This window comes from Indicator indicator, chromosome 22 (genome assembly GCF_027791375.1).
Source record: "Indicator indicator isolate 239-I01 chromosome 22, UM_Iind_1.1, whole genome shotgun sequence".
Classification (NCBI taxonomy): Eukaryota; Metazoa; Chordata; class Aves; order Piciformes; family Indicatoridae; genus Indicator; species Indicator indicator.
The window spans coordinates 6,462,955-6,476,476 of record NC_072031.1 but is presented as its reverse complement, the minus strand read 5'-3'; the positions used below and the strand labels follow the sequence as shown (position 1 = coordinate 6,476,476).

The 13,522-nt window shown below is 47.0% G+C and overlaps 1 protein-coding gene across 1 annotated transcript; it reads right to left on the bottom strand.

Moving 5' to 3' along the window:
* Positions 1–345: 345 nt before the first annotated feature.
* ROGDI (rogdi atypical leucine zipper) lies at positions 346–11,077 on the bottom strand. Its single transcript, XM_054391167.1, has 11 exons — positions 11,036–11,077; positions 8,703–8,774; positions 7,353–7,435; positions 5,952–6,006; positions 5,389–5,469; positions 4,423–4,518; positions 3,054–3,152; positions 2,482–2,595; positions 1,715–1,764; positions 1,112–1,238; positions 346–554 (listed from the first exon to the last, which is right to left on the bottom strand). Exons 1-11 carry the CDS (start codon positions 11,075–11,077, stop codon positions 513–515), a joined length of 861 nt encoding a protein of 286 aa, XP_054247142.1. The 3' UTR covers positions 346–512.
* Between the last annotated feature and the right edge of the window lie 2,445 nt (positions 11,078–13,522).

The window sequence follows — 13,522 nt, the reverse complement described above, 5'->3', positions numbered from 1 at the left end:
AAGAGTTCCAACAGCAGCAAGTAAGAATATTCACAACGGGAAATCAATACCATGGACAGGAGAGGGCAAGTCATAGCCACAGCTGGAGCACAACACAGCAACATATTTCACTACATGGAGCAACACACCCTACACTTTTTGTGGTGTTTGATTAATCCATCTTCATCTCTTCCCAGCCAGCTCACAGTGCAGCAGTTAGTTACAGCACTGTGTGCAAATAGCTACTGAGAGTAGTTCACAGCTCCACATCCTTTGTAATGGACTAGTGTAATCCATCAGGGGCTTGGAAGGTATAAAACAAAGAGAGGTGGAAGTTCTTTCACACCATTGCTTGGTGCCCTGCTTAGCAGCAGTCCTGGACAAGGCTACTCAAGTTGTGTCACTGACACTGCCCCATGGAGGGTCATGCTATAGTGAACCTCAGCACTTCTCAGGCTAATTTGACTTCGCTGGCATGTTGAAAATAGAGAGACACTGGAAGTACTGTGAAGGCTTGGGTGCTCCACAGAAGATTAGTATGGTCTGTAGTTCCAGTAACTGGAGAAGACAGAGATCTAGGAAGCAAGAAGAAAAGCAGGTAAGCTCCTGTATCCCTTGGGCCATGGAAGAAAAACCATAGATGATGTGTGAATAAAGGGTGAACCTCACAGCATTACCCTCTCCAGCACTGCACTGCAGAAGGGGAATTTACTGCTATTGGCACCTAAGAGGTATGGACCACAAAGTTAATTTGCTCAAGGTGGCAGCCAGGTGAGCTGCAGAGCTGGAATGGAACACTAGCCTACTGGAATCCAGTTTGTTGAAGTCTCCATGCCTCCTCTCCAGCACCCTGGCATTTCCTTGCTTCCAGCTCATGACTGAGAACACAAAAGTGTCTACCTGCTCCTCTCCCCCTAGTTGAGCAAAGACATCTGCCACAGAACCACACATATCCCATCTGGCTGGCTACCAGGCAGTGCCAGTCAGCCCTCTGGCTCCAGAAGAGCGACTCCACTGCTTGTTTTCAGTTTACAGGCAAGTTGTACAGAGAAGCATCACATCAGGTTTTTAGGAGATCTGAGGTCCTCTTAAAATTGAGTTAAAAACAGAGCCCCTTCTCTAAGGCCATTACCTTATCCTTCAGTTGCTGGCAAAGCTGCAGTGAAACTGTGAAGAAGACCAGGGCATCATTTAACCACGGGACAACACATTCCACCTTATGGACATGGCTGACTTCATACCGCTGGTTGCCAAACTCACTGCAGTGGGGAGAAAAGAAGAGCACAGCTTTGCACACAACAGCACAGAACACAAAACTCCTCCATTCTCACAGGTGATGATGATTTCTCCTACATTTAAAACAGCACCTGGCAAAGTTACAGCATGCAGGCTGACCAGATCTAGAGTTAAGCTAAATATAACAGTGTTAAGGTAGTAACTTCACCACTTTCCAGAGTGGCACAAAGGCAGGAAATGCAGGCAGGCAATTTTGATTGACAGCTCTCACCTCCAGACAAGCTCATGGCACTGCATGGGTGGGCTGTACCCTGAAAAGACACACCTTTGGACCTCTATGATCAAATCATTCAAGAAACACTCTCATGGACACCTATGCATTCACAGACACAGCAAGTGACTCAGCCCAGCTTCTCCACTTAACAGATCCTACAACCAGAACTGTGAAAAGCTACTTGGAGCTTTTCCTCAGCATACTCTTTAGAGTGACTGTACTTACAACATGGCTCCAGGGTTGTGTAAGATGGACCCTCCAGCAGGCTTGAAGTTCTAGAGGAGAAGAAAAAGGTCATTAGGATTTTGACACAGCAAGCAAACTGCTTATAAGGTTTGCTCCTTCAGTAGCCTGATGTCAAGAACTGCATACATTGCATCTGCCTAAATACTCCATTCTCACTATGGGATCCACCTCATTTGACCTCTTCCTGCACCTTCATGAAAAAAATTCTACACAGGGGTTGAGTCCAAATTTTAGCACCACAAAAACAAGATGAGAAGATCCAGAAGAAAAACAAAAGACAGATTTTAGGACCTTTATGGAAGGACTGCACTTCATAAAGCTCAAGAGTTAAATTCTGTTTTTACAGGACATTGAGCTGACCCAAATGCAACAGGTGAAACAGAAAGGCACCTATCAAAACTCCATTCAGAAAACCCAAGACACTACTTTGATATAAACTAGATTAATACAATTATGTCCTTCCAAAATGATGCTAAATTATCACACTGTATTGTAAGATAAAGCATTACTTGGCAAAAAGTAGTTACTGGCTTTTCCTGGGGCACTGATATTTTCTTCTGGGCTTAGTGGCTATGCCCCAGGCTAGATTTGAAGGCAGTGTTCTGTCTGCAGCAGATCTAAATACAGACACATCACCAGCTGCAGTCATTTCTGCATTATCTTATGCACAGAACACTGCACCACACAGCAGTGCAATGTCCTCCTCACAGTGGGACACAGATTGGGGTAAATAAAGGAGGCATCACCTTGGTTGTGCTGGGCTGCAGCACGTGGAGTTGGTAGACAGTCAGGCACAGCTTATTCAGGTTAACATAGAAATTCACAAGGATGTCTGGAGGCAGAGCAGGGGTGAACATTTTCTGGTGAGAAAACAAGTAGATTGTCAGTGAAAGGACCACTATGTCTAATGCTAGGAAACCACTGCCTTTTTCTAAGCCATACTGAGAAGGATATAAAGACTGAGCAGCTTGCAGGCACTGGTTATTCCTCTTACTGCACTTGATCAGATGGTGTGTGTGTGATGGTGACAAGGGGATGCAGTCATGCTCAAAAGTGTAAAGTTATCCCTGGACAAGACTCCTGAGCAGAGAACAGAACTTATTCTCTGAGAACCAGAGTCCTCAGACTCAAGCCATCTGCTTACCCACAGGAAGATACAGAGCAGGAAAAAGTGCTTAGGGTTTGCACCTACTTCAGCTCTCTCTTTCTGCCTCGGGAGACGCTTCAGAAACCCACTTCCCCCAGGATACAGCACAATATCCAACTGTTGCATGCTGCAAGACTGCATGGTGGCACCACACACTTACAAGATACTTACAGTGAGGCCACCAGAGGCAATCTCTGGCAGAGTCAGAGTGGCTGGAGTGGTGAGCCGATTTCGGGCTCTTGAGAGCTGCAACATCACAGCATCCATGAGCTGCAAGACAAGGTACAGTACACTGCTGAGTGGCAGTCCCTGGGCAGCTCTGGACAGTGTGCTGCAGAATCCCACAGCCTTTTCAAAGTGTCACACCAAACACCCCCACCCCCTTGCCCTCCCAGAAATGTGGTGACTTCTTGGGAAGGGGTGGCTCCCACGTCCATGCATTTTAACTGTTAGCACCATTACAGACAGGCCAGGAGCGTTCAATGGCAGGGACTGAAGAGACAGCAGCTATTCATTAGAAGATTAAGAGGATAACATGAGATCAGTTACTGATGCCACAGAAACATTGACAAACTCCTCATCAGCTCCTCTGTAGAGCAGGCATTAAAGAAAACCAACAAGCTGCATCCTAGTTCTTCCAATTCCCCATTCACAGGCACAAGGACTGCTGAAGGGGTTCCCTGCTGTTCACAGCCATCTGAGCTAGGGCGCTAGAGATCAGCTCCTTGTGAGCCCAGCCCTGCCAGAAACCACAGCTCAAAGGCTCTATTCAAACAGACTTCCAGAAAAATGTGGAAGCAACACATGGCTCAAGGCTGCTAAGATGAAGGCATTTTATATTATGACTAATTTCTCCATCCCACTTCTACTCAAAGGTAAAAAACAAGCAGTGTTATTACCTAGCTTCTTCCTCCTCACAGCCCTTGCTTGTGGGGAGACTAAAGAGGTTTAGATTTCTCATGTTTGATATTCTAAGGAGGAAGTTGGACCTCTGGTAGGTCCAGGAAGCATTTCCAAGCAGAGGGCTGGGCTTTACTGCCATGCAGCAGCTGGTCTGTATGGGAGCCATCAACTGCTACAAGGAAGTGAGAAAGTCACTTTCAAATCATCAGTAAATCACAAGTACTAACTCATCTTGTGTTTCCTCTCTCCCCAAAAGCACTGTCTGCCAGGGAAGAGCATGGGCTGTGTAACCATATCATCCAGTAAGGATCAAGGGAGTTACTTGTGTAACATAACTGCTGTGCAGCAGGGCAGGACTGCTCAGATGACCATCCACCATGCTGGAGAGGTGGACTCTATGATCTTTTGAGGTCCCTTCCAAACCCTAACGTTCTGTACAGCCCTGTTAGTGGTGCTGAACTCCTACAGATGCACAACTGAGGTCACAGGATGCTCCACACAGGTACAAATCGGTACAGCTGGGGAGTCCATTTCTAGTAAGAGACTCAAGAGAGTAATTAACTGTGTTTAAAACAACAAATGGAGGGAATATAAATGCATGTTCCTACCCCAGCAGAGAGGGATAGGTTCTGCTTACCTTGAGAACCTCTGAGCCTGTTTTGAACTGGTAGTTTACATCTCTGTTCATAAGCAGGTAAATGGCCTTGTTAACATGGTTTCTAGCATCCTGGATCTGCAAAGGTATAAAAGCAGCCCTGTTAAAGCAAGACTCTCTGTAATATACACTAGGAAATGGAGGCTTCCCTGAGTATCTTGTTTGCCCTAAGGAAATACTGGCTTCTCAAGTTGTTTCAGCTGGAAAAGCCCTCTAAGATCATCCAGTCTAATCATCAACCCAACACCATGCTCATTTTTAATTCAGACAGGACAAAGATCTCAACAAAATCACTGGAAAGTACACTCAATACGAAATGCACTGATCACCTGGAAAAATCTTGAGTCATGGCAGAGTGAAGCACCTGGAATGCATCTTTTCTCCAACCTACTCAGTAACGACAAAGCAACTGTGGAGAACTATGTCTTGAGGATCAGGCACCAGATCAGGTGCTGAAAACATCTATCTGCCAGCAAAATGGTGGGCAAAACATTCAATGTTCTGCACAGGCACACCCCTTTAACTCCTTAAACGAGGGGAAGCAGCTATGCTAACAAGAGCACAATGCAGTGAGGTTTGTTGTCAGCATAAAGAAGTGCTTCTGTAAGAGAATGAGAGCAAACTACTCCAAACATCTGAGGTTGCTCTGCCCTGTTAGCCTAGGGTTTACAGCAGACACAAGGCCAGTGCACAAGGCAACCCTTTTAAAGGATTTTGACCACTGTGGTGACAGCCATCAGCTCACTGGTATTTCAGAAACATGAAGAACCAAACACTCTCTTCTAGCATCATAACTGAATTTAATTGCCTCTGTTTCCTCCTTTAGCTTTCACTGCTGGAGTTAAGGTAGGATGGACACAACCTTCCCTTTCAGAAAGTGAAGGACCACAGCTACTGCTTGGAGAGTGTGTATGCTACAGAGGAGTATGCATCCAGAGCGAACAATACCTGCTGCAACTTCCACTGCTTGTCTTCCCGAAATGCAAAGTGCAGGAGCTGATTATTTCTGGGCATTTTCAGATTAACATCCTTGAAGAAAGAAACAAACATGTGAGTTAATAAGCACTCTCCATATGCAGAACACAGAGACTGCAAGTCCCACTCCATTCTGTCTCTTCTATTGGCAAGTTGCTTTCAGCGGTCCTGGCATGGCCAGCATCTCAGTCCTCCTACAGGAAGATGCTACTACAAAGGGTAAGTTGAAAGGCATTTAGTGAATTGAAACCCAGGACATGACTTCATCTCAGAAAGCCCCCAAGAAAATTTGTTATTACATAACAAAGATGTTCAAGGAAAGAAATCCCCATGGAAGTCAACTCCACCACTCACCACAAAGTAGTGAGGGACGGGTTAGATGCTGGATCTTGACAGATTTCAACAGCTGCTGACAAAGACCACTGATCACAGGTATGGCATAAGGATGACTTCTCCCACGAGGTCATCCAAGTGTAATAGAGATGATTCCCACCCCTTGATTGCAGTACAAAGCAAGAACCACCACAAGTACTCACAGCTTGACACAGGGCATCTCCCTGCAGCGTCAACACACCTTTCACCTGGTCTGTGCTGCAACGAGAAGAAAGATCTGGGCAACATAAGCCACAGGAGGGAAGAGTCACCTATCAAAACTGCCAACTCCACACAGCCCCTCCCTGTCTCATGTAGCTACCCAAGTTGCTCTCCTGCCAGATGAACTCTGCACACTTTTAAGTAGCCAGCACTTGGCCCGTGATCAGTTGCTGCCATATTCTTTATGAGCCACCTCACCTTAACTGCCCTGCTCAAACATTCCATCCATTTCTCACCTCACGCCTCATGTTTCACCTATCAACAACCTGTTTGCCATTACAGACAGCTCTGGCAGACACAAACACAAGGTATTAGATGAATTACTGACATTGGGGTGCTACACGGGAGTGGCAAGCGACAAACCCCACCCTGCCTCTCTCCTCCTCCCCCAGCAGAAAAAAGAAAGACTAAATAAATTTAAAAAACACAAAACCCTTTCAAAAGTCCTGCAGGATGGCTCACATCAGCAGTGGGAGAAGGCTGAAGCACCTGAGCCTTCAAGAACTCAGCTTAGCCATTCTTATGTTTCAATACAGTAGAGACTCTTTAGATCAGCACTTTTGAAGATCCATTTTGCAATAACAATGACTGAAAATGAGAATCAACTTTAATACTTTAAGATCTGAATAATGCAACTTTCAAAGCCAATATGGAATTTTTGCACCATGCCATGAAATGATCACCTGGCTGCTTCTAAGGACTAAAGACCTTAGCAACAGGGACTTCTGCCAGAGTGCAGCTACCCTGACCAAAGCCTATGCTTGAAGATCACAAAGTGGACAGCCACTTCAGAACTGCACTTCTATAGCACCTTTTGCAGAGGTCTCAGCTTGCTCTTTGTGAAGTAGATTTATTATTCCTATTTCAGGGAGATTAAATCAAAGCCACAGCCAGAGTCAGCAACTAAGCCAAATGCAGAATTCAAGTCAGCCTTGCACTGACAACTCCCTGCATGCAGAATCAGTGCAATGTCCCTTGGCAGAGGTGCCAAGGGCAGCATGCTGATGCACCACACTGGTGTGTGGTCAGGAATCAATGGCTATGTTACAAGTGTCAGGAGGAAATGGTACAGCTCTGGCTAAGGCAGCCCCTGGAGCACAGCCACAGAATGTTACATGAATCTGCCACCAGAATGCTTGTTTTCCTTAAGGTGACATCCCCTATTAAAGAAACCCCCTTTACTCTGGAGCTGCTGCAGTGACCTTTGCCGTGGGTGCCCCAGGAACCCTTTGCTCCAGCAGGAGGCCTCAGCACCAATGAAGGCACTGCTGGAGCAGGAGCCACAGCCCACACCAGAGTGGCCTGGCAGAGCATCATCACCCTTATCACCACCCACCACTTACCCTGATGTGCTCAGCACAAAGTTCTCCTGCTTGACAGCTCCTCCTGAGCCACTGGTGGGCAGGGCGAAGCGGTGAGAGGCCTCCTACCCAAGAGAGCACACAGTGAGTGCTGGGGTGACCACCTAGGTCCAGTGCACCATAAGGCAGAAATAAAGATGAAGTGAGAGCAGAAACACAGATGTTGGCAAGCAGCCAGAATGGTCACCTTTGCAAGCCTCCTGCAATCCATCTAGCAGAGCACATGACCTCTCCTGCAGGACAGGCTCAGTCCTTGCAGCTCACGGCAAAAGGTATCGGAATTCCCACGCTCTGGCACTGCACTCCGGAGCCAGGGCAGGTGGCTGGTGCCAGAGCCGTGCCAGAGGGGTTGCAAGCATGCTGCAGCAGCAGCACAGCACAGCCCTGCATGCCCTTGGGCCATATGGTGCTGCCCCTTTCACAGTGCACTGCCATGAGCTGAACAGCAGATCCAGTACCCACATGGGAAGTCTGGAATGAACACCAGCTCCTGACTGGTTCTAGGGACTAGTGACTGATCTCTAGCCATCCATGCTTCACCCTTAACAAACTCCTTGAAACCAGACACTATGAATACAGATATTGCAGGTTACTGTCATCTGCTACCGAGTCACATCCTGGGTCAGCACTACAGCACTTCAACCTTCTCCAGCAGCCACTCCTCACCTCCACATTTTTGCACTTGTACCACACACCAACTGCCATTAGAACCTCACAGCCCTACGGGGCTAGGCCTGTTGAAAACTAACCTAGGAGAGTGCTGAGCCCTCCTGCATACAACCCCTTTTGGCTGCTTAGAAAATAGCTGAATCCAGCAGCTTAGGCTGGCAAAAGGTGCTGCAGGCTCCACTGAATACTTCACACCTTGGAAAGTGCAGGTACCAGAAGAGAAGTGGGTGTATTAAGAGAAGGAGGAGACTGCATACTACTAATTACTGCACAAGCAGCAGCTTGTCAGCTAAAGGCTGACAGGCTTGTTTCTACCATCACATCACAGTAACAGGCAGATTCTCTGTTTCAGAAAATATTCCTATCTCAGGTAAATGCCTGGCAGAGAGGTCTGGCTGCCTCTGCCTCCACTGTGCCTTTTCCTAGCAGTTCTCACATTGAATTGAGAGATCTCTTGGAAATCAGCTTTATTGTGAGTCTTTGAGATCAGAGCACAAGCAAGCACTTGGGACAGCACTAGGCATGCACGATGGACCTTTCTGTGCACCCTCTACCATGATTTTTCCATACAGGGGAACTCTACCACCATTCTCACATGGGAGAGCAAATGAACTCACAAAATCAGGTGAAGCAAATTAACCTTAACTTCAAAACTAAGCTTACCTTCAAAATGTCTTGCAGCTGTTTCAAAACAGCATGAACCTCTTCCTGTAAAAGCCATTTAAATTCTTCCTCCTACATTGTGGAAAGATAGAAGTGGAATCATTAGGATTGAAATACTGAAAATAAATCTCTCAGACACATGTATTTACGTTCTAAATATATTGCTATGGGTGTGATGTTTAAATCACAAAGACTTCTTCTTCTCCCCCACAGCCAAAATGAATTATTTTCATTCTTGTTTTGACTTTAACGAAGCAGCGTTCACACAAATCACTGTGCCACTAATCACAGCAGCACTGGATGTGAACTTCAGAGTTAAGTACAGACCCTGCTGCTTCAGAATCCAGGGCATCTTTTTAAGCTGCTGGAGTGGGCTGACCTTGGCTGGTTGGCTGCCAGACACCCATCACTCCTCCTCCTCAACAGGATAGGGGGATGAAGTAAAATGAAAAATCTTATGGGTCAAGATACAGGTCACGGGCAAAACAGACTCAACTTGCAGACAAATTTACTCCCAATTAGATGGTGAGAAACAAAGACAAAACAAAAACGCTCCTCCTTCCTCCAAGAGCATTTTACCATGCAGCAGCAGCCTAAAAATAAAGCAAGCTAAACTGAAAAGCGGGTAGGGGGAGAGAAAGGCTGAGGGTTCCAAATAATTTGGGGAAATTCAGTAACAAACAAATTCAGATCTGATGATGTGCCACCTCAGGCCTCAATCTGCCACAGAGAAGCTTGCATAAAGGTGAACCACAGCTAAGCATGCCCATTAAAGCACAAGATCTCATACAGAAGACTATGAGAGAAATGGGGAGAGAAGCAAAGCAAGGGACAAAAAAAAAAAAAAAAAAGACTGACACCTGACACTTGCTATCTTATAAGAGTGATGACATTTTCAATGTATTAGAAGACAAAGAATTGAGCAATTTGCCCACAGAAAAATTGGAAAGGTGTGATAAATTCAGAAATGTAAGCCTGAGGTTCTTCTGCTAGACAGTTCCTGTTTTCCAAGAGAAACTGACTGATGTGTCACCACCTTATGCAAGAGTTATCTGAACAAAGAGTAGGACAAGGAGGGTTTTGTTTCAACAGATGCTCACCCAAAACAGGTACACACAATAAACCTAGGCAGGATTTATCCTTCACATCAGTGTGGGTGTAGGATCCACCATTTAAATCTGCTTTTGTTTCTTTGATGCTTTAGGCCATCATGCTGACATAGCAGATCCCCTACTTTCATTCTTTTTAACACTTGCCCTGCTCCACGTTTCCAAAGGAACAAATCCTATAGGCAAAGCACAGCCTTTATCCCACTCTCAGCACACAGATGTATCAACTTCAGACCATCCCTGCTCTTTCATCCCCACAGCAAAACATCTTGCCCCTTCAGACCAAGCCGAGTTCATTCACCATGTCTGTACACTACACATGTACACTACACTGGGGTTCACAGGATCACAGGATGTTAGGGGTTGGAAGGGACCTCTGGGGATCATAGAGTCCAACCCCCCTGCCAGAGCAGAACCATATAATCTAGTGCAAGTTGCACAGGGTTGGACTGGATGATCTTTTGAGGTCCCTTCCAACCCCTAGCACTCAGTGATTCTAACGTGCTGTGATCTATATTTTTGACGAAGGCCAGTCACAGCATTCCCAATCACACGAACTCGAGAAAAATCTGGTTTTCATGTGCAGTTTTCCACCCAGCCTGGCTGCATCTCTAAAATTCTCTCCCTAGACAGCAACCTTTCATTACTTCTTCCAGCTGATCCACTTGGAGAGGTTTGCAACATAGGTTTCCTACCTTTATCAAATAGCCAAGACTGCTTTGACATGCCTGCCATTTACCAGCCCTGCTCTACCACCCAACGGCATATCACCCATGCGACAACATATCAAGGTCGTGTAACACATTTCGCTGTTTACCGTAAGCAGGACTGGCTCCTGCAGGGACCTGCCCCGGACTCAACCAGGGCCCACGGCAGCTACACTCGCATTGCCCAGGGAGAGCGCACTAGAGCGGAGACCTTTAACGTAACTGAAGCGGGTTCTGGAGCAGACCACGTCCTGCGGGACGGCCGCGGGCCTGAGTGCAGCACGGCAACGGACGCCCACAGCCCGGTGCCCACGCACTGCTTTACGAGCCCGCCCGAACGGCTGCCTCCCGACCACGCATCTGTCACCAGGCGGCCCTCACAGCGCGCCTCAACCGAGGACAGAGATCGGCCTGGCCGCTGCCCGAGACCAGCCAGCAGATGCGGCTCTCTGGGCCTGGCCCGGACAACCGGAAGGGGCCTGCGGGGCGCCAGCAGGACTGCTGCTGCCCGACTCACCAGCACCGCCCGCTCCGCCGCGCTCGTCATCGCCGCCGCCATCCCGCTGCCAGCCCCGCCCCTCTGCGCTGCCCCCGGCCGCGCCCACTGCCGCCCGCCCCGCCCTCAGCCCGCCCACCGCGCGGCTCTGTCCCCGCCCGGCAACGCGGCCCAGACGGCGCTGGGTTGGGCAGCGCGGTACCGCCCGCCCAATGCAGGCGCGGCGGGCGGAGTGACGTGAGAGCGGAGGCTGCGGCCTGGGAGCCGCTGCCAGAGGTCCCCCGCATGCCTGTCCCGCTGATGGCAGCGGCGATAGCTGCAGCGTGAAGGTCCAGGACCTGCTGCAGCATGAAGGGGGGCGAGGTGCACTACTGACTATGGCCGACTGCATACTGGATAAGACAAACCAGAGCTACTGGCAAGAACACTCAAGAATGGGCAAAGACTTGATACTCTCACCCGTTTCTTCTCAAAATTCTGAAACTGAAATGTCTAGTGACATTAAAACTGTTAGAGATGGCCAAGCAGACAGCATCTTTATCTCCACATCTGCAATGTGGGTTGGCAAAGGGAACGCATTCACAGTACAAGTAAAGCTTCCAGGAGTGCAGTTTCTGCTGTGACCACAACTAACTCCTTGCTCCAGCACTTTCTACCTTGCTTTTAGTCAGTGCTAAAACAAGGCTCTCCTTACTTCAGCACCTGTCATTCATTTTCATTAAGCAACACCATGAATCAGCAGTAGCCCATTATTTCTCAGTACCTGAACACCTGCTCTTTGACAGGAAATGCTGCCTGGATCGCCAAAAAGCAACATTTTGGAGCTTGCAAACGCTTCAGTTAAGGCATCCTGGAAAACTGCACCTGCTGCTGTTAGCTCTCAAAAACCCAAGCAGGAGAAGGAAGAATACTCCAGACTGAGCAATTGGGCCACTTAGATAGCATAAGAAGTCATCAACACCAGAAAGTTCCTGGCCCTCCATCTCTCAGCAATTCTTTGCTTTAAAACTAAGTCTTCATCTTCCTCTCAGCTCAGATCTACAAAACCCTCTCTGCTTAAGGAGGCTGGAATTTACCCAGATTCATAGAATAGGTTGGGTTGGAAGGGACCTCTAAAGGTCATCTAGTCCAACCCCCCTGCAAGTCACCAGGGACAGTCTCCACTAGACCAGGTTGCCCAGAGCCCTCTTGAGCCTGACCTTGGTCATCTAGGCCATCATCTCTTGGTCAAATTTCTTTAAAGGTTACAGCTGAAAATTAGTGAATATGAAAAATCCATCTGGTCACAGCCTTAGATTTGACTAGAGCACAAAAGGAAGCTTAGCAATGATTAGATGTTCTGCTTTTAACTTTGATATCCGCCTCTTCTCAGTGCCTGACTGAGAAGATCAGGTTCCTGCAATGACCAAAACGCTCTCTGGCATAATGCTGGTTTTCATTTTTTAATGTTGAGGAACCCATCTATTTCTTCAGTACCACAATACAGGTTTGACAGACTTGTAGAAACTGCCACAAAAAAAACACTGTTACCAAGAAAGGTTTTATTCTTTTTGCCAGTAGCTTTGTTAATTGCACCAAAAAAAAAAAAAAAAAAAAAAAAAAAAAAAAAAAAAAAAGAACCAGGAATCATGTTTGTTTTGCCATTTAAACATCTTCACACATCCTATTCTGAATGACAAACATTAATTAAAAACAAGGCAAAATGAAATTCACAACCTTAATTAACTATAGGATCTATATTGCTGAGGAAAAAAAGAAACTGCTTTTTCTTACAAGCTTTTCACAAGTGTCACATTTTCTCTTTAAAAAGGAGGGAGACAAAAAAAAAAATTGCTAAAACAGAAATCTTCATAAAAAGGAACTTTACAGAATTGTCAACAATATTAAGACAACACTGACTAGCCAGCTTCATTAGAGCATCTCTCAATCTACAGCTTCCCCCCGCTCCCTCCTCCAAATCTGAGGCCAAGGAACAGATTAAGGTCCATCTTCAGAGGCTACAGACATAAATACAAGAAACCGAGCGAGACTGACAGGAGCCAATTTCACACAGCATCTGAAACAGTGTAGCTTTCACCATTTCCATCCCTTCTCCTCACTCTACATCCACCTCTTGGTCTCCCTTCTGCCCCTCCCTGGAATATCTGTGCCTGTACAGCTGGTTGGGCAGCACTGCACCCCTCCAGCCATTCAACATCCACCTGCCCCTCCAGAAAACTGCAGCCACCCCTTCCCCAGATAAATTACAGTGTTTAACCAGTCTGCACCTGCCATTCCCACATAAATAAAGATCTCCATCTTGAAAACTACAATATTTCTGGAAAACAAAATCTGCAGCAGTGAGTTACCCAGGGAGTGGTTCTCCCTTTCACAAATACGCTTTTAATTCACTATGAAATGCATGTCGCAGGACTTGAGACCCCCTTCTATCCAGAGGCACCACAAAGTAGAAGAGGAGGGAGATCCTCCATTACCTTTGCTCTGACCCATGAGACCTCCCACAGGCAC